Source organism: Argopecten irradians, chromosome 15 (genome assembly GCF_041381155.1).
Source record: "Argopecten irradians isolate NY chromosome 15, Ai_NY, whole genome shotgun sequence".
In the NCBI taxonomy this organism is placed as follows: domain Eukaryota; kingdom Metazoa; phylum Mollusca; class Bivalvia; order Pectinida; family Pectinidae; genus Argopecten; species Argopecten irradians.
In genome coordinates this window covers 27,270,810-27,293,164 of record NC_091148.1, presented here as the reverse complement: position 1 = coordinate 27,293,164, position 22,355 = coordinate 27,270,810, and the positions used below count along the sequence as shown (strand labels likewise).

Below are 22,355 nucleotides of genomic sequence, written 5' to 3'. Positions count from 1 at the left end.
GTTTTAAACCCTGTGCGTGCAAAGCATGTCAATCAAAAGATAGATGTGGCTGTATAAGGCTTCCCTGTATCTATGACATACAAAACAGACAATGGAGCAATTAATGTTAGTGTTGTTTCCACTAAAGACATTCATGTCATCCCAGAATTTATCTATATACGGAGCTCAATCTAGTACAAACAATCCAAATGTAACCAGATTTGTGTTTGTTTCTTTTTTTTTTATTGTTTGTTTTGGGCTATTTGCGTTCTATTTAAATATTAAGAATACGATTTTTCTAAAAACAATGCAGCTATAGTGATTCAATTCGAGAGTAAAGATGTTTTACCACTAATAATTTCCAAGGTCTTCAATAGAGAGTAGCGCTTTTGAAAAAACCCTTTTATCCATTGATCTGCTAATACATCCTCTCTTATCAGGTGGATTTACTTAAAATTTATTTTGATAAATTATACTTGCCAAAAGTATTGGAACTTGAGATTTCGAAAGGAGTTATTAAAAAACAAAACTGTTTTATGCAAGCTTTTATGCCAACGCATCTACATTATTGCACATTTGGTATATCTTTTCGTAGTGACTCGTTTATTGTAAATAACCAAGGCGCAAGTGTCTTTTTTAGAAATTTTTAATAGATGGCAAAAAAGCAATCGTTGGTATCTGATTGAATTTTTCTTCGACAAGAATGTGCATTTAGTGTGATTTGTTGATATCGTCCAATGTGTTATTTTGTAAAATCATTATATGTAATGATACAAATAAATTCGAATCGCATGCACGGATAAGCATACATAGTTACTAGTTTTTCTGCTGAAAGCCTTCCAACCCTAGTCTTTGCCTTCCGCTGCACCTGTGTCCAATTACATCCCGTAGTTCCAGCATACTTTCAGTCTGGTCTACAGAGGTTGATGCTGACCACTTTCTTCTGGCCAAGTTAGTTTCTTGCTAGGCAATTCCCACTTCATCCACGCCCATTGCTTTCCCAGCTCAACAGCTTTTGCCTTCCTCTTGTCCTCCTCTACCCGCCTGACCTCGCTCTGAACCATCCTACGTCTCTCTGGCATTGATGCATTCTTCCACTGCTGAAAGCCTTGCAACCCTAGTCCTTGCCTTCCGCTGCACCTGTGTCCAATTACATCCCGTAGTTCCAGCATACTTTCAGTCTGGTCTACAGAGGTTGATGCTGACCACTTTCTTCCAGTCCTTGTCTGGACACCTGCTTCGCTGACTTTTGCATCTATGGAGTCTCGCAATGTCATGACTAGACGACACTTTGCTACCTTGAACTCCTCTGCCATGGATCAAAGCGGTAATTGTAGTTGGTTCGATTTCCCATACAATAATACGGAATTAAAATCCTGGTGGGACTCCAAGCAATCGCCACAGAGAAGTGCTAACTGCTCTCTCCAACCCCTCAACTTTCATCACCGAGACTAAGTAGATCAGTAACAGCCTCATCAGTCTATCCCATGTTGGTACGTCCAATCTTTGTACTTCCCAGATAGTCCGCTTCCATCCACTTTTTCCTTCCATGATCTTGCCTGTGATAAAGCCATCTTTATTGGGTTGTTATCTGACGGTGATTCATCAAACCACTTCCCTAAGCATTAAATTGGATTGTTGACTAGTGTTGGGATATCTTCGTCCTGTACCTTCAACTTCATCTGGGAAATGCGTTCTTTTTTAAGACGAGGCTCCGTGACTTGCGAGGCTTGAACTTCATGCAAGCCCATGATACATTTCTCTCCATTGTGGTCAATACCAATATTGCTTGTACGTGGGATGCTTTCGTTACTGCCAGGTCGTCCATAAAGCCTCTCAAGGGAGGTTGGTATATTCCAGAGTCTATCCTTTGACATATGGTACAACCTGCCACGATGCCATTCTCCAGTTGTTGCCACTCTGAAGTCACTTCATCCTCTGTAAAGCAAAAATTTATGTCACTGAAGTAGCTATTGGCAATGTCTTTGATTTCCCTGGCAAATGCTAAAGATTCATTCCAGATTCAATTAGCTAGTGTGTACTGTCACCACTGCACGATTTTTTCCCTGCCTTTGTTTCTTTGATTAGCTGGCTGAAGACGCTCATATGTTCCACACATCCAGAAAATCCAGAAATACCTGCCTTCTGCACGGGATGTGTCGGTGTAATTGTTGTCGACCAGGTATGATGCCGGGCATTTGGTTACAACAGAAAGGAAGATCGTCCATCAATGTTCAGTGAGGATATTGTTCTGAACTAATTAATGGTCTTTGCATCCTTTTCTTTAGGTAGGAAACATCCATCAGCTTTCCTTCAACACTCTGGTATCACTCCCTTCCTCCACACAGCATTTAACATTTGCCATAACTTCCTCAACAGCCGTGTGTATTTCTTGTAAGCCCTGTAAGGAATACCATTAGGGCCTGGTGCAGACTTCGGACACTTCCTTCCATGAGAGTTCTTTTCCATTTAGGGGTATTCACGGTTGTTCCACATCTAGTTCCCTTGCCTAATGGCTCCTCACGCTGTGGATCATTATGAGTCTCCTACAAATGTCTTTCCACTTTCTCTTTTGAACAATTTAGTCTTCCATATTTTTCCTCTCCAAGTTTTTTTGTGAATTTGATAGGGTTTTTCACCAATTCCCTCATGTTCTAATCCTGCTTTGCTTTTGACCTCCGTAATCGTTCTGTCCTCCTGAGATTTGACAGCTCTGATCTTTACATCATCTGATAGTACCATTATTCCCAATTTCCTCATATTCAGTTGCTTTCCTGAATTGTCTGTTCAGATGCCTGCGTTCCATACGACACTGTCTAATCTTCCACTCTCGTCTATTTGGGCACACCTTCCTGCCATATGTTCTCCTTTTAGAGTTTTCTACCACTCTGAATCGCTCTCTTTTCATTTCCCGGTGTTTTAGATAATGCTTGATATAGCCTCTATTTGCCTTTTTCTCTATGTTCCCTTGAAGAGATTGCTGGATTGGTTTTCCTTCTGTTTCTCACCAACTGAAGTTTTGCGCTGTCTCTGAGTTGTCCCTTGACTGTATTATGACCTTGACTGATGTATTCTTAACCCCCTGGTGTTCTTGAAGACCTTTCCATATTTGCACTTGGGTTTTTCTGTCCCTCCATCTAGTGTTGATTGAATAGTCCGTCTCGTTTTCCGTGGAATGTTCCTTGTTGCATCCGCCTGATCTGTCCGTTTGAGCCTCTCATCCCCCCCTCTCGGGAGACTGTAGGGGTGTTGCTCCTCTTGACTATTTGTAACTTTCTTCGTTGTCCCCTCGGGAGGACTACCTAGGGAAGTTGCCCCTTGGTACCCGTCACCAGTCTTTCCTGGCAGTCACCGTCTTTCCAGTGTCACAGGTCTTCCCCAGTCGCCATCCAGCCTTTCATGGCATTCACTGGTATTCCAGAATTACAATATTACACTTACAACTGATCTAATGTTGCATCATCTTCCTGGCATCCCTGTAGTTCCAATGCCTGGTTTTCTGTCCCTCGGTGCTCACTTGTCAAGTCTCTATCGTCATCAGGTGGTCGCCAACTATCCTCATATGTTTCAACCCTAAACCACGACATCTTCAATTTAGTAAGTCAGTAGTATTAGTGGTAGCCAATCCACTTCTCGATGGATCCTAACTTCCATTCCAAGTCGCCCCGATGCCATAACCAGTAACATGCTTTCTCAGCAGCTTCACCATTTATTCTCAAGCCTGATGACAATACTTAATATTGCAGGAGTCTGTTCGTTGATTGAGCTGGGAACCCCCTACATCCAATCTCGACATTAGATCTGCATACTTCAACTTTCATGAGCCTCTTCACAACTTTCCTCCCAAGATACTGTGAGCTCCACTACAGCTCTGGACTGGTTCGATACCAGAACCATGTCGGGACGTAATGTAGTCTTCACTATTGGGAAGACACGCCCTCCATCCAGGTCCACTTTGAGCTCCCTGTCATTTCCCCTATTCAGCAATGATGTTAAATTTATGTAGAAGTTATAAAAGTATAATGTATTACAAAATATCAAAAACGTACATACTTTGTATATATCATCTATGCCCTCAGGTCGACTAAATTACCATATATGGATGAGGCAAAATTAACTATGCGAGTTATTCCCTTGTAGTAATGCACGTGATTTGTACGTAGATTGGTCAATGGAAAGTGTGATTTATGAATGGTATTCTTTTACTGAGCATATCAACTCGTAGTATTTTCAGGGGCACACTTTAGTTTCCCCTGCTAACAACAATTTTGATTATATTACTTGTGATAAATTGTAAACCGTATTCACAGCATGCAGATTTCGGGAAATGCGTCATTTTCGAACAATAGTGATTTTAAATCAATATTACAGCTAAAACAAATAGCCAATCCGTGTTTAAATTATTCAATTTTAATTACGAATAACTATCATTAATCTCTGATGCTTCACGTATCCGTTCGACTAAGTCATATATATATAAACATGCATGAATATTTAGTAATATACAAAATACATAGCAAAATTTCTCAAATTATTTAGAATTTCTCTCTAAGTTTACTTTTCTTGAATTTTTTCAGTTTGCACATCAAATAATTTATATCGCACGAGAAAGTTTTTTTTTTCTTTCTATAAAAAAAACCTATTCTACTGCGCCGCAGTAAACTCACTGATTTGGAAGAAATGCAATTTATCTGGGATAAATTCCATATCAGTAAGTATATATTCATTCATCATTTAGTATTATAACGATAACGTACCATACTGGAAATGACGAGTTTTTCTTTTCAAATATGATTTAATTTCGCATGACATTTCGAGACTGAAATATATTTGGTGATTTACTATTTTGTACATGTATGTAAATGGTAGATCACGCAAAAACTGCCAATCACGACCAAATGGCACCTTTGAAATCTAGATTGTCATTTTTTCCCGGGGGGGGGGAACTCCCTCAGAGCCCCTTTTAAACTACTTCTCGATCAAGCCCTGCGACGCTCTTCCTAAAGATGTGCTTACACATCAGACATCCTTCAGCTACGCATCTGTTTGTAATAAAAATGAAATATCTGATAACGTACTGGTTGTTTGCATATATTTAAATCATTGTTAAAAAACGCCGCATTTCCCGAAAACGGCGCGCGGTGAAAATGTTGACTTTTTTTAAAAATTCATACGGTGATTTCATTTACAAATTGTATTATCAAAAATGTGGTTCACAAGGGAAATTAAAGAGTGAACTTATGTCTTCAAAAGTTCATATAGATTTTTATTGGTCCTATAAAAACCTAAAATAGGCGGCCCCCAGACCTCTACTCTTTTCTTTGCTCAATGCCTCTATAAAAATTCAGATTTTAGGCATCGCAATTCACATAACTTAGTTTCAATCAAAATATGACAATAGACGTTAAAAAAAAATATAAAAAAAAACATTCTGTTTACATGGCTTCTAATATTTTCTGGAGTCCTCAAAATGCAGGATTTATTAGCATTTATTTATTATATTTTGGAAAATGTGTTCATAAAATCCTCAGAATGCAGAATTTAGCACCATTTATTCCAGGTCTCCAGACCTCTCGCCTGATTTGCTTACTTGATCTCTAAACCCCTGCACTATCTCATAGTTGAAACTGGAGGCAACAGAACAGAACATGTAATTTAGTCCTTTGATGCACATCAAAGCAGCCGTATAACGGTACACTTTTGTTGACTACATGTGGCTTTGAAGCTGGGCGTCACTCTCTCTCTGTAGTCTTCAATGGAAATCTTTGCGGGCCTTTAATTGGTTCATATTTTTTTTTACTCTGAGCTGCCTCCAGTTTACATTAAAACCCAGCTAGTAAAATCTCCTTTGTTGTATATGACCATTATATTACATAATGGACAGTCTATTTTGAACAAAGGAAAAAACCGCTGCTGTAAGGAAAACCAAACATGTTTATTTGACTGTCCAAAATATTACATTTATGTTCACTCCTACATTGAAATTATTACTTCCCCTTCCTAGCTGTTACTGTTCTGAAAATTAAAAAAAAAAAACATAATTAGAGTCTTGCATTATTATTTGTTACATATTTTTAAACTTGTAATTGACGAGGAATAGGAATTCTAGATTCTTGACCGAGTTGGGATAATACGCAGTCTTTTAGCTCAGATATCTCACAATCCTTATAACATATACATAGATACATAGATACATAGATTTATTCTGACAACATACATGTTAACATGTACAGGATTTTTTATAATCCTATAATAGTCAGCTCTTAGAAATTCACGGATTTATTTTTTCAGTGTATAAATACTTTAGTGGCTGATTTTTCCAATGTGAATCGAGTTCATATTCAAATTGCTTAACTGTCCTAGACTGAACAACATTTGATGGGAGACTGTTCCAAGTATTCACGACTCTCTGGGTAAACGAGTGTTTTCTCACGCACAGCCTTGAATGCTCTTTGTACACTTTCAAATCATGTCCGCGGGTACTCTGATGATTATGGTTAAACATAATATACTTAAGAGCGAAACCTGTCTAATCTGACACCTGCTTTCCCTACATCCTATTTGTAACTGTTCCGTATTCAACAATAGCAACAATAGTATACAATAGTATCTGACTTTCCTACACCCTGAATAATCTGACCAAACAAGTTGCTCCCACGTGGTGTCGGATTAGACAGGTTTCACAGTATACCAGTGCAATGCTATCATAGCAATCAGATATGGATTTGTTTTATCATATCTATAACATGCGTATGGTCGATATTTTTTAGGAAAAACAGTTATGTTTAAATTGTAGGGAAAACTCACCTTGCTTGTATGTATTTGATGTAAAGTTAGACAATGCACCTGTCCTTGTGCGAATAAATTGGTCACTTTAAACAGGCACACCATTACTCCAGTTAGAACGTTATATCATCTGAATCACAGCTTCGTACATCCCTAAATGATTGTCGGGCAAGGTAATATCACTATCCGACATGTTCAAAAACACTGTTGTACCTCCAAAGGTGTAAAACTAAATGATTATGCATGCATCTCAACACTGTTACTCCATTATTTGTCACACCTGTGCTATTCCTGAAATGGGATGTCCCATTTCTCAAACAGGGTACGCAAGGTAGTGAGTAGTGGTATGATGGGTTTTAAGTAGGATAAATTCCTCAAACTGTCCATTATTAGAGAGAATGGATTGTACCTCGCCCTGCGGGCTCGGTACTATCCATTCTCTCTAATAACGGACAGGTTTTCGGAAATTATCCATTACATAAGGTAGTCCAGGGGTGTACAGATCGTAAGTGATCGGAACCCCTGAAGTATCGATGATGCCTGGTTAGGTAAACCATAGGTACCTGGCTCATTTAAGAAATGACATATTATAATACATCTCATATTTTATGTATTACAACATATGTCGTTTAAAAAAACGAGCAATGTACCTGTATGGCTTTACTGTTCGTATCCTATTATGTAATCGTGTTCTCAAATTAATGATTTTAATTAAAAATATGGTTTATTAATAACTATTACTGACGTTTTTTTTTAATATCTTTATATCTTCATTAATAGAGGTCTATGTTATTATCAAAGGTTCATGATATTGCGACTACTAATAAAAACAGTTTCCGGAAAAAAATAAACGGAAACTGTCTACTTCCCTCTAATTTTAGTATTCACAATTTACTTCCGGTGAAATTTTGCAAGTTGGACCGGTTGAAAGCAGGTGATTTATTCGATTTTCCACTGTTATTATTTAGAATTATGCAAGTTTTTTTATACTTATGTGTAAACTACCGACCAATTTGTATGTTAGAATCTTGTGCTGGTGAAAACTGCGTTTGTATGACCTGATTTTGAAACTACGAATGTACCCACAAACGAAATAGCATTGTCATGATCAACAAACGTGGTGTTTGACCGTGTTTCGCTGTCATAACACGATTTTTATGACCTGATATACTTCTTGTGTATATTATGATATCGTTTTGAACGATTGAATGTTGATAACATGCAATAATATTTAATTTGATACTTAGGGATCACTTTGGCAAAATAGATATGCTACCCTGTCATTCTTGGTTAACGTTAAATTCAACATTGTAGAAAATACTAAAAGGACTTAAAACAAACAATAATATTGGATAATTTTCTGAAATAAATGGGTCATTTTTTAAAAATTATAGCCCAATATCCAAGGCCCCAGGCTCCTACAAAATATTAGAATTAAGTATTAACGTGCCATAACGTAGCCAACAGCTTTTAACCAAAAGAACGGTCACCTATCGAAGAGAATGCCACACTCAACATTGTTTCACTTCGGTAAAAAGTACCAACACTCAACTGCATAGTCATAAAAGCTAACTGTCTGACTATACAGCTGAAATCCCCGTATCCATGTTCAATTCATTTGTCACATGAGCAATAATTACTGTATCAGAACTAAATTCAGTACTGGTAATCACTACCTGGGTATATGCATGACACTTTTCTATTTTTAGGTTATATTATTATCAAATCACAAAAGAAACACAATGGAGAGACTTTTACGGTTAGGAGGTGGTATGCCAGGACTCGGACAGGTAACTAATTACTGTTGATAATCCAACAATGTTCAAGGTTTAGCACAAGAAGACACTTATGAAATAGAACGTTTTTAAATAACATCCGATCAGAAATTGGCTTACCAGGAGCTTCATTACATTGGGCCATACAAAAAAAAATATTTATGTTTCTGGTAACGGTACAGAACGTCCCTATAAAATCAGTGCCTACTCAAAAACCTGTAATCAGTTTTGCCCTCAAGTAAACAAATTACAATCAGATATTTTTGGATTTGCACAAAATCAGGAATTCTGTAAATTTAAGACACCCTGGATGAATGTCGTTTAAATGTACCTTTTAATTAAATTAGTAAGATTGATACTGATTCTCATTCATTGCTTACCAATGTGAATATTTGTAAAAATCACAATTTTAGAATGTATATGTTTGTGTACAGGGAGCTCCTCCTACAGATGCCCCGGCCGTTGACACAGCAGAACAGGTGTATATATCATCACTAGCTCTCCTCAAGGTAATTATATATTTAATTATTCAAAGCAATCTGAAACATTCATATCATGATTTGAATTATGATATAGTCTTCAGCGATCAAATTGAGCCTTTGTCACTACGGTTTGGCATGGTAGTTAATGCTGTACCAGAAAAATTCTGAAAATGTCATCATCTCAATGAATGAGATATTTTGTTGATTTAATCATCAATCATTTATTTAAGTACCCAGGAGGTTGGGAATAGCCTGCAAATGTGAAATGCTGTTATCGTTCCTTGGGGTAGTCACATGACGTCATATATGTGCTACATTAACACCCTTCGAAAAAATTTCTTTTCCCACAAAGCAGATTGAAATTTGTAAACTATGTTTATATACATGTAACAAAGTGATTTTGTTGGTTCCCAAAGGTTCATTATATTAAACCGTGTTTTACTGTATGAAAAATTATTCTGTAATCAATATATGATATCATTAATAATTACAACTGCTCATTTTTGTTTTAGATGCTTAAGCACGGTCGAGCTGGTGTCCCCATGGAAGTGATGGGGCTGATGTTGGGAGAGTTCGTAGACGACTACACAGTCCGGGTCATTGATGTGTTTGCCATGCCCCAGTCAGGAACAGTAAGTTCGAAACCTTTGTGGGTCATTTAAGCGTTTGAATTACCGAGTACAGAACAAATATGTTAATTAGTCTAAGAATTAATTATCAGCTATTAGTGAAGTTTAACTTTAGGCTAGGACATGTAATACAATTTTATTTTCAATTTATAACAAAAATAAATGAAAATTGATATTAACGATGATAAAAGAAAATTTACGTTTTGTATTACAAAAGAAGTTGCATTTACAAGCATTTTCCCCAAATCCTTTTCCGTTATTTTGACCTGAATTCATGTCTTGAATTTAGTAAATGTATCCCTTTGCCTGATTACAGGGAGTGAGTGTAGAAGCTGTAGATCCAGTGTTCCAGGCTAAGATGTTGGACATGTTAAAACAGACAGGCAGGTAAGTGAAAAAAGTGAACAGAATTTACGCTTATATATATATATAGCCATTTTCATGGATAAAAGTGTATTATTTTAGGAAATTCATATTTTACTGGCCATGTGACTGCAATACACAGGTTTTTGTTTACTGTAATTTTATAAGACCCATTTTTTTTTTTTTTTTTTTTTCAAATTTTGGAGCCCTCTATTATATTTCTTTCCATTTGGACCCATCTAAGTAGGAAAATTAGCTTTTTGGACTTGCTTTAAAAATCCTACATAAATTGCTGTTGTCTAAATTCTCCGCAAAATATGATTATCATTTATGAAATTTTCAAAGCAATAATTAATAACACTTGTATTTAATACCAGGTAGACATTACACATGTATCTTAAATAATAACATTGTTCTGATGTGTTCTGTAGACCTGAGATGGTGGTTGGATGGTACCATTCACATCCTGGGTTTGGCTGTTGGCTGTCAGGTGTAGACATAAACACACAGCAGAGTTTCGAGGCCCTGTCAGAGCGAGCTGTGGCTGTGGTCGTCGATCCCATTCAGAGTGTCAAAGGAAAGGTGGGGTTTATATTATATACTGTTCATAAGTTTTCATCATGGCGTTACTTAAAATAATACATTGGAACTTCCCATAACCGAACCTTCTCAAAACCGATCACCTCTAGAAACCGAACATGGATGTCATGTACGGAATTAATTCCTCTTTCTTAATAGTATATAAAACTTCCCAAAACCGATCCCTCCCAATTCTGAATACCGGACCGATTTTGAGATCGGAATAGTCAAATGTAACTAAAATACGCCTCTGAAAACCGGCCTTACCTGAGCGACACCAATAAATTGCATTGAGGTCTGATCAACCGACCGTGAAATACACACGTACCTGTACCATAGTTGTCGCATGCCATGTCCTGGGGCATGTATACAGATGTGAAGGCTATAGGTACACGGTACCCGAGATGGTGTTTAATTATTTAACCCTGTCTATTGTTTAGATATTTAACGAAGGTCTACCACGTGCACGCGGTTTGTTTACTGTAGGAAAACAAGCAGAGCTAGTAATAAAGAGATAGTTTCGTAATCAAATCACACAGGTTTTTTTTATTTACATGTAGTTGTCGGATAACGTAAATTATCTGTTTGAAGAAGCCGAAGCCATGTATTGTTTTAGAAAATGAGTATGTCATATAATGACCGGCATCGACTGATCATCGTGTAATTTCAATTTCAACAATATTTTATTGATATTATGTACATCAATAGGATCAGACATCAGGCTACGCCTATTTAAGTCCTCTCCAGATCTTATTTTAAAATATAAACATGAATTCATTCTGCAATTAATTAATACATATATTTATATATACAAATAAATCGAATTAATTACAGTATAGTGATAATAATATTAATAATTACTAATTAAAGGGGGATAACTCCAATTTTATTTTTTATAGAAAATGTTTCAGAACAAGTTTAGTTATTTGGATTTCATATTCCTAGTGATTGTAGTTTTTGGATAGGGATAAGAATCATGCTCATTTATTGACAGACTAACATACATACACACCATGAGATATTAGGCCAAAAAGTCCCCGTGCTTATGCACAATGACCCATCCCTTTGGAATATATATATGAAAGTCTGACAACAAATGAGCATTTTGTCTTCAGTTGAATATGAAAAAAAAAAAATTGGTAGGAGATTGAATGCAATTTTTTATACAATTGGAGTTAACCAACATTTATGGTTCTAATATGTACAGTTTGATTATTCAATTAGATAATTATTATAGTATAAAAGATTCTCAATATTCGATAAACAGTATTCAGTATCCATCCAGCCAGGATAGTTTAGAGTAAATTAGAAATAAATATTAACATATACAATAGTTTAGATGTTTAATTGCACTGCTAGATAGTATTTTGACTATCAAGTAATTAGATATGGGTACTTGTTACTTGTTTTTGTTTGCTTATATATGCAGAGGGCTATGATACATGTATATAAAATATGTTTATCAGAAATCAAATATTTTAGTTTGGCATATATATTCAATCACGCATTGTAAAATATCTTTGTTAATATCATTATTGCAAAATTTAATAGTTTACATCGTGTAATTAGACCATATAATTTGATTCTAGACGTAACCGCAAGCGATCGGCCATGTGCATATGCATGTAGGTTAGTGCAGACGAGAACATCCCCAAGAACATTCACGCAACTAACTAACTAAACTACGTTTATAAGCGGTAACAAAGTCAAGATTGTTGGAATCCATTCCTTTTAAACGTATGATTCTCTCTTTTGTGATAACATTCACATTAACAATCAATATCGGTCGGTTTTAACGAACACTATGCACACATGCGGTACACTAGTGTAAAAAACGACTTCCGATCGATTAACTACGGATCGTAATGATCGGTATTTGGTTCACTTCTCCAAACTGAACCGTCTCTAAACCGGCCGAAATTATATGCACCGACCATGATCGGTTTCGAGAGGTTCCACTGTATCATGATTTGGTCTTTTATAACTGATGTTCCCACTTATCTAAAAGAAGGTGTGTTTTATCTGGGTTTTGGGGAATATAGTATATTGAGATGTGAGCTGAGTACAATAAAGTTCAAAATATGATGGTAGAATCACTGGAAGGTGGAACTTATTGGTGGTAGTCATACTTAACTTAAGTCATTTTGGTATCTCAAAACTGATGTATTGGAGTTCTTTATGAAGAGAATAACAGAATTTTTTTAGCGATGTGATCAATTACTTAAAAAAACAGTATTGATTAACAGGGCTGAATAAGTTCCACTATGTGTTTGATAGTAATGTTGAGGATAATAATGCTCACAGTATGAATAGTACAGTAAGTATGTTTTCCTCAACAGGTTGTCATCGATGCTTTCCGTCTCATCAATCCAAACATGATGGTTCTGGGCCAGGAACCGCGACAAACAACATCAAATCTCGGACATCTTCACAAACCCTCAATACAGGTTGGTATCTGTCTAGGTCTGTTAGACGTCTTGCTGCTAGAATCATGTCACTGTCCCCATCTGACTGATAGCTATTATACCTAGTCAGTTTGTTAGACGCCTCGCTGCTAGAATCATATTACTGCCCCCACTTAAGTAAAAATCTAATGAAGAAAAACCACAGGATTTTCACCCAAAAAACAGCACCTGGGCAGGGTATAGGATTTTGTTTGGCTGAATGTGACATTGTAGTTTGTTAGAAGGGCCGTATGCTAAACAGAAGCCTGTAAAATTACCTATCAAACAATGTTTGACCCCCTGTGTAGGTGCAGAACTATTGAATCTTTGCCACTTATATTTGACTGTTAGCATCACTAGTTGGAGGGAATTCAAGGAATAAGACTAATACCATAGCCGGTCTGACATTGATATTGGCTAGTAATGATCCTATGGCGTCATTCCTCCAACTCCTGAAGGGTCTATTGCGCAGGTAGCTATAGGAGCACCTTGTGTGTATTTAATGCTTTGTTCTTGTTTTATCAGTTTCATATGAATTTAAAGTTCATTTGCTCAGAAAACTAATTGATATATTAAGTAATTCAACATCTTTCAATTGTGTTGTTACATTTATTAAAACAGGGAAAGGTTTGTAGAAATGTTTGAGTGAGTCCTTATCATTGTAACATCCAGGTGAGTGGCCATACAGGCCATCTTGGCCTCTTGTGATATTAGCCCTGTAGCCATTACTTTGTGTTTCAGGCTTTGATACACGGACTCAACAGACATTATTATTCCATTGCCATCAACTACAGGAAAAATGAACTTGAACAAAAGGTAACACTGAAAAAAACTAGAAACTTAATATTATATTATAAAATTGAAAACCAGTTCAATTTTATATCTTCAATGTTCAGGAGAAAATGTGATAACGGTTTTGTTCTTGTTAAAAAATATGTCTATTTAAGAATGATAATAAGAGTTGTATGACCTAACAACACAATTCATTTTGAAGCCAAATTTCAGCAAATTTGTGACCTTGACATGTTTATATTGATCAAGGTGTTTTCAACATAAGACCTTGAAAATGATATTACATAACTAACAGATGACCTTGACCTCTGTAGATGCTGTTAAACTTACACAAGAAGAGTTGGGTGGATGGCCTATCACTCCAGGACTACAACACACATTGTACAAACAACGAAAACACAGTCAAGGAAATGTTAGAACTGGCTAAAAATTATCATAAGGTAATTATATAGGGATTGTAGCTAATCACAATACACATTGTACAAACAACAAAATCACAGTGAACGAGATGTTAAAACTGGCTAAAAATTACCATAAGATAATTATATAGGGATGGTAGCTAATCACAACACACATTATACAAACAACGAAAACACAGTGAACGAGATGTTAGAATTGGCTAAAAATTATCATAAGGTAATTATATAGGGATTGTAGCTAATCACAATACACATTGTACAAACAACAAAATCACAGTGAACGAGATGTTAAAACTGGCTAAAAATTACCATAAGATAATTATATAGGGATGGTAGCTAATCACAACACACATTATACAAACAACGAAAACACAGTGAACGAGATGTTAGAACTGGCTAAAAATTATCATAAGGTAATTATATAGGGATTGTAGCTAATCACAATACACATTGTACAAACAACAAAATCACAGTGAACGAGATGTTAAAACTGGCTAAAAATTACCATAAGATAATTATATAGGGATGGTAGCTAATCACAACACACATTGTACAAACAACGAAAACACATTCAAGGAGATGTTAGAACTGGCTAAAAATTACCATAAGATAATTATATAGGGATGGTAGCTAATCACAACACACATTGTACAAACAACGAAAACACATTCAAGGAGATGTTAGAACTGGCTAAAAATTATCATAAGGTAATTATATAGGGATGGTAGCTAATCACAACACACATATTACAAACAACGAAATCACAAAGTGAAGGAGATGTTAGAACTGGCTAAAAATTATCATAAGGTAATTATATAGGGATTGTAGTTACATTGTATCACAACACACACATTGTACAAACAACGAAATGCACAGTGAAGGAGATGTTAGAACTGGCTAAAAATTATCATAAGGTAATTATATAGGGATTGTAGCTAATCACAATACACATTGTACAAACAACAAAATCACAGTGAACGAGATGTTAAAACTGGCTAAAAATTACCATAAGATAATTATATAGGGATGGTAGCTAATCACAACACACATTGTACAAACAACGAAAACACATTCAAGGAGATGTTAGAACTGGCTAAAAATTATCATAAGGTAATTATATAGGGATTGTAGCTAATCACAATACACATTGTACAAACAACGAAAACACATTCAAGGAGATGTTAGAACTGGCTAAAAATTACCATAAGATAATTATATAGGGATGGTAGCTAATCACAACACACATTGTACAAACAACGAAAACACATTCAAGGAGATGTTAGAACTGGCTAAAAATTATCATAAGGTAATTATATAGGGATGGTAGCTAATCACAACACACATTGTACAAACAACGAAATCACAGTCAAGGAGATGTTAGAACTGGCTAAAAATTATCATAAGGTAATTATATAGGGATGGTAGCTAATCACAACACACATTGTACAAACAACGAAATCACAGTGAACGAGATGTTAAAACTGGCTAAAAATTATCAAAAGATAATTATATAGGGATTGTAGTTATCACATCACACATTGTACAAACAACGAAATCACAGTCAAGGAGATGTTAAAACTGGCTAAAAATTATCATAAGGTAATTATATAGGGATTTTAGCTAATCACAACACACATTGTACAAACAACGAAATCACAGTCAAGGAGATGTTAGAACTGGCTAAAAATTATCATAAGGTAATTATATAGGGATTGTAGCTAATCACAACACACATTGTACAAACAACGAAATCACAGTGAAGGAGATGTTAGAACTGGCTAAAAATTATCATAAGGTAATTATATAGGGATTGTAGTTATCACAACACACATTGTACAAACAACAAAATCACAAAGTGAAGGAGATGTTAGAACTGGCTAAAAATTATCATAAGATAATTATATAGGGATTGTAGTTATCACAACACACATTGTACAAACAACGAAATCACAGTCAAGGAGATGTTAGAACTGGCTAAAAATTATCATAAGGTAATTATATAGGGATGGTAGCTAATCACAACACACATTGTACAAACAACGAAATCACAGTGAACGAGATGTTAAAACTGGCTAAAAATTATCAAAAGATAATTATATAGGGATTGTAGTTATCACATCACACATTGTACAAACAACGAAATCACAGTCAAGGAGATGTTAAAACTGGCTAAAAATTATCATAAGGTAATTATATAGGGATTGTAGCTAATCACAACACACATTGTACAAACAACGAAAACACAGTCAAGGAGATGTTAAAACTGGCTAAAAATTATCATAAGGTAATTATATAAGGATGGTAGCTAATCACAACACACATTGTACAAACAACGAAATCACAGTGAACGAGATGTTAGACCTGGCTAAAAATTATCATAAGGTAATTATATAGGATTGTAGTTATCACAACACAACATTGTACAAACAGTGAAATCACAGTGAACGAGATGTTAGAACTGGCTAAAAATTATCATAAGGTAATTATATAGGGATTGTAGTTATCACAACACACATTGTACAAACAACGAAATCACATACGGTACCTTAATAAACAAAATATGGAGTCTTAGGTTTGGAATTTTTTCCATAATAACGAGTGTTATGTAAATCATTGCAGATTTCATCATTTACGTGGTTTCATTCAATTTTCTTCCGAGTTCAAGATTTCTATTACGTCACTGTTAAAGAGTGTGCTCTACAAAGAATGAATGGACTGCTACCGTCGTAGTATCCAGGATTGTGCAGTGTCAGTATAAGGTTATATCACTGTCTAGTTAGTTTTAATCACATACAAATTGTTTTAATCCACAGGCCTTAGAAGAAGAAGAAAACATGACACAGGAACAGCTGGCAATCAAGAATGTTGGCAAACTGGTATGTCTTATAAATATTTTCTACGTTGTGTTGGCTCTCCGGTATGAAAGATAATTGGTTTTATGTGTTTCTACATCAGTATGTGTTGATTTAAGGAATAATTGCGCTAAAATGATGAGATGCATATTTTGTTAAGAAATTTACAGTTTAGGTTAGTTATGAAGTTAACACTCTGAATGTAGATTTGTGTAAAGTTGATTTGTAAGTAATATCCAGTGCTTTATAAGGAAAACCTAATACTTAGTAGAGAAGCCCTTAATATGTATGAACGAGGCATTCGATTCTTTCATTTGTATAATTAAGTCCTGGCACATAGAGGTAATGAAGTAAGGTTACAGCAGAATTTTGTAGGTTTCTGAGTCCAGAAAACTACTTGCAAATTTTTGATGAGTTTGAAGATATTATTTTCTTAGTCTCTCAAATAAATCTATGTATCTTGCAAAAATAAAATGTGAGGCTTGCTTAGCTGAGTACTAGAAATAACTTTTAAACATAAATGTACATGTACTAGTACAAAAAATGGCATCTCTTGTCGACAAGATAGTTTTAAAGATTCTGAAAGACTCAAGGTTAATTACTTTCAATTTAATACAATAACAACGAAGTATGTACTAAAATGTATTAATTCCTCTAAATATTTTCTCCTTTTATCCGACAGGACCCAAAGCGTCACTTGGAGGAGCATGTGGATGTGTTGATGACAACCAATATTGTTCAGTGTTTAGGGGCCATGCTTCATACCGTGGTGTTCAAATGATTTGTGTAACTATAGTGCTGTTAGATGGGGAACAGATGTAACTCAAGATCTTCACATCTGGTCACAAACTTTTAAAAGTGCTGTCAGAGACGTTAAATCAAGCATGACTTTTCTGTATGTTTTAAAAAAAGTTTACATTTCATGTGTCCGAGAGGAGTTGGATCCAACTAGTCTCATCTTTTGTCCATGTATCTGTATTTATGGAGACATTTACGTCACACTTGAAATGTACAAATTACAGCTCATGTTTGATAAGATCTTGAATATATTGTAGGTAAGAGTTGACTGATATATGTTTTAAAAGCACATGTTTATACATTGTATTTCTGAGGTTTGAAATAATTTATGGTTATTCTAGACTGTAATAACTAAAAGGCTTAAATAGCCCAGAGGTCGCTTGTTGAGACATAAGAGAAATGGAACAGAATGTTTCCTTCCAAACTTCATTGATCATTATGACAACTAGTATAACTACATGTACACAAAATCTGTGCTTAAATCATTACCAAATTTCAGTAATAAAGTATGTCATATTAAATAGTTTCTGTCTTCTACATTTTGTTTATATATCATGTCTGTGCTCGGTGAGTGGTACAGTGTAATTACAAAGATGTCCAGACATATTATCACATGCCCTGTGCCTCTTGGTTGTAAGTTGGAATCCAATGTAGGGCAGTTGTCAGGTACTAACTGCTAGTCAGTGATTTCTGGGTACTCCAGCCCGGCGTGTAGCTATCATAGACTCCAGTACTCCTGTGCATCCATTGTTTTCATGTAGATTTTAGAATTGATACTGATATTAACGTTTTTACAAAAAATTTATAAGAAGCAGCATTGCTCTTTACTTGTATTGTAAGCTATACTATACTCTTGCTAAAATAACTCCCATGAGTATCAATACTCCCCACCAGATTAATTGATGTTTAATCAATTTTATTAAAACGAACTAGCGTTACTATAGATACAAATTTTCCACTAATCTTGGCCACGTGGAGGTCGGTATATGATATCGCATATGGATTTGGGTTTTCCTTTTTTAGAAACAAACTAACAGTTCCATTGACGTCAATGTCGCATTGATATTATTGCACATTTGAACTCCATTGTGCAAACGTTAAGTTCACTAGGGTATTGTTCAATATGACATTTTTTTTCTTGACAGTTTGACTAGACGTACCAACTACTTGTACAAAATTATGTTAAAAGTAACTTCACAATATCAAATATTTAGTGTACACAAATTGTAAAAGGTGACTGTAGACAAATACACCTGTGTGCATGCACTAACACCAACCCCCTGACCTTACTCCTACAAGTGTATGAGGTCTTATTCCACCTGATTACATTGGGTGGGTCACACGACGCAATGTTAAAAAGTATCACGTTGTGTTAACCTCTAGCATTGTTTGAGTACCCTGACCTCAGCCACCACACTAATGATAAGCATCTGTACCAAATCAAGCTAATGGTCTTATCACCATTTTTCCTTCCTTAAAATGTTGAGAATATGTATACTAATATCCTAATTTTAACACATGTTGATGTTTTCGCTGTATGTCAACCATGCTTCGAGTTCCCTAATTGGAATTTATGTCTTTTAAACAATAATGTTGTATCTTGGTCAACGCAGATAATAACAGGACAGCAGAAGGCACATCATTAAAGTGTAAGTGTAAAGCGCTCTCACTGTTCCAGCAAAACATTAGGGGGGGGGGGGGGGGGGGAGGGGAATTGAGAGACCCCCCCCCCCCCACACACACACACATATATATATTTTTTGTGCATGAGGCCATGGCATAGAAGCGAATTTATTTTTTTATTTATTTTTTTGAATTGGCATATTTTAATTTCTAGCATCACCAGAGAGTCCTAGGGCAAAATTGTACTGTATATGGTGCAGTGAACTATTGTTTGATGTGCTGCATCTATTACTAAATTTGTATAAAGGTACAATCTTACTAGAACCAGTGGAAAATCTACTAAAGATACTGAAGTGTTGCCCAAGCATAATTCAATGGTAGACATCTGAAAATTCACAATTAAGCTTGTGAACTGTCACTTTTTCCTTTTTTCTCGGCTTAATACCAGTGAACTTAAATAAATATATATTTGTTGATGACAACAGCTGTTGAAGATAACAGTATTTTGCCAAAACTGATCCATTGTTTCTCTGTACCACTGCCAAATTTGATTGAATATAATATGTTTTAGATAAATATTCTGTCATTATTATATTAAAACACCCAGAAAATAACATAATTATTTTTTATTGAAGATGAACATCATATTAGTGGGGTCTTTGCCCGAACACCAACTCTGGGTAGGGTGGGGTTGTTTACATAGGGATTAAGTTGTGTTGATAGGACGAATTTAATAGTCTATCTCAGAATTGTTCTCATTGCAAGATCACAGGTAAATCTCAGGTAAATCAACTCATCTGATCGGTAATCAGTAAATCAGTAACAGTTAATTATTGTCAAGCTGCTGAAGAAAAGTGTATAAAACAGTGGCATATTTCAGAAAAAAATCATTGTACATTGAATTATCAACTTGTCTTTGTAATAGTAGACTTTGTCTGAGTCTATACATTTTTGTGCTTTTTTCAGCTTTATAAGTGTAAAGAATTTCTGACTTATTTTAGTTTTTCAGTTTTAGGAAATATAGATTTTGTAAAACATCTGTAATAGAATTTTCCAATTTACTGTTTCTTATTGATTTATACTTCTGTTTCTTTTCAGTTTAAGTGTAAATATTTGATAGAACTACTGTACTATATTTTTTAATTTCTCATCATTTTCTTAGAATTTCTGACTTGTTTTAGTTTTCAGTTTTAGGTAATATAGATTTTGTAAAACATCTGTAATAGAATTTTCCAATTTACTGTTTCTTATTGATTTATACTTCTGTTTCTTTTCAGTTTAAGTGTAAATATTTGATAGAACTACTGTACTATATTTTTTAATTTCTCATTATTTTCTTAGAATTTCTGACTTGTTTTAGTTTTCAGTTTTAGGTAATATAGATTTTGTAAAACATCTGTAATAGAATTTTCCAATTTACTATTTCTTACTGATTTATACTTGTGTTTCATTTCAGTTTAAGTGTAAATATTTGATAGAACTACTGTACTAGATTTTTTAATTTCTCATCATTTTCTTAGAATTTCTGACTTGTTTTAGTTTTAGGTAATATAGATTTTGCAAAACATCTGTACTAGCATTTTCCAATTTACTGTAATTTCATTTTATCACACACGGAATGGCAAACGCACAGATCAACGTTAAGTTCATCATCAACAGAAGAGGCGGACGTAACCTATCCCATGACGGCTTCATCTACAGACAGACTCGTAAAAGTGACGACAGGACCTTCTGGAGATGCTCTACCTCGGCTGCTCAGCCTCCCTCTCAATACTGAACGACATATCAGTAAATTTCGGAAGACATACGCAGATTGACGGTATCATGACTCCGATGATTTATGCACTACTTCCCGGAAAGAGCCCGACCATCTACAACCGCTTCTTCACGTTACTTCAGGAGCATATGACCAACTTCAACATTCCCTTCCACCCGACTACTGCATTCGTCGACTTTGAGATTGCCACACACAATGCTACCCGAAGTGTCTTCCCTGGAATAGATGTCAAAGGATGTTTATTTCACTTCATTCAGTGCATATGGAGAAAGGCTCAGTCAACAGGACTTCAGACACTGTACCGCGACAACGATGACGTGAGACTCCTTGTGTGCCGAGTTGCTGTTTTGCCCCTCATTCCCATGGAGCGTGTAGAGGACGTCTGGTTCCAGGCCCTGGAGGATGCCAATGATGCCGACATCCCTCATCCACTCCTACCATTCACCGACTACGTGACAGAACAGTGGGTAAATGGAGACAAAACGACATGGAACCACTTCCTGACTGAGGGTCCACGCACTACAAACCACCTGGAAGCATGGCATGGGAAACTGAAGAGACGAGTTATGCACTCACATCCCAACATATACACCATTATACAGATGTTCAAGGACATGCAGAACATGAACGCGACATCAGCCGGATACAGAGAGATGCTGGAGCTCCAACCCAACCCCGCAAGAATAAGTATGTAAACATCGACAGACGCCTGGCAACCCTGAAAGACCGCTACCAGACTGTAACCATCGACTTGATGACAGCTGCTGCATCTTGGTTAAATTAGCTAGAAATGAAATATTTTTGCATACCATATGTACATCCAAATGTATATGAGACACTTTGATAACATATCTTATCATTATAGATTATTTTGAAACCATTGAATTACTTTTATAAAATCAGAAACATATATAATGTGTGTGTTTCTGATAAAATATATGATGATTTAATAAAACTTTAAATTTTATTGATTTATGATTTTTTTAAAATAGGCTTTGAGTAAAATAGTGCTTAAATTAATTGCTATTGTAAAATATAGATAATGTGGAACTGAGGG

General features: G+C 35.5%; 1 protein-coding gene, 1 long non-coding RNA gene and 1 pseudogene across 3 annotated transcripts; 2 read left to right on the top strand and 1 right to left on the bottom strand.

The window, feature by feature from the left end:
* Positions 1 to 5,893: 5,893 nt before the first annotated feature.
* LOC138309190 (uncharacterized) lies at positions 5,894 to 7,021 on the bottom strand. The gene is made up of 2 exons (XR_011206220.1): positions 6,787 to 7,021; positions 5,894 to 5,994 (listed from the first exon to the last, which is right to left on the bottom strand). It is a non-coding gene; the product is annotated as an uncharacterized lncRNA (long non-coding RNA).
* Positions 7,022 to 7,614: 593 nt separating this feature from the next.
* LOC138308903 (26S proteasome non-ATPase regulatory subunit 14) lies at positions 7,615 to 18,422 on the top strand. 2 transcript variants are annotated; one of them, XM_069249953.1, is made up of 11 exons: positions 7,615 to 7,699; positions 8,475 to 8,555; positions 8,975 to 9,049; positions 9,535 to 9,654; positions 9,968 to 10,038; positions 10,446 to 10,596; positions 12,933 to 13,040; positions 13,779 to 13,853; positions 14,144 to 14,269; positions 17,062 to 17,124; positions 17,783 to 18,422. In XM_069249953.1, exons 2-11 carry the CDS (start codon positions 8,508 to 8,510, stop codon positions 17,879 to 17,881), a joined length of 936 nt encoding a protein of 311 aa, XP_069106054.1. In that variant the 5' UTR covers positions 7,615 to 7,699; positions 8,475 to 8,507; the 3' UTR covers positions 17,882 to 18,422. The 2 variants fall into 2 exon arrangements, with proteins under 2 accessions (XP_069106054.1, XP_069106055.1); XM_069249954.1 differs by lacking the exon at positions 8,475 to 8,555 and having other exon boundaries at positions 7,651 to 7,699.
* A 2,912-nt stretch (positions 18,423 to 21,334) lies between these two features.
* LOC138308736 (uncharacterized) lies at positions 21,335 to 22,082 on the top strand (annotated as a pseudogene).
* Positions 22,083 to 22,355: the final 273 nt, after the last annotated feature.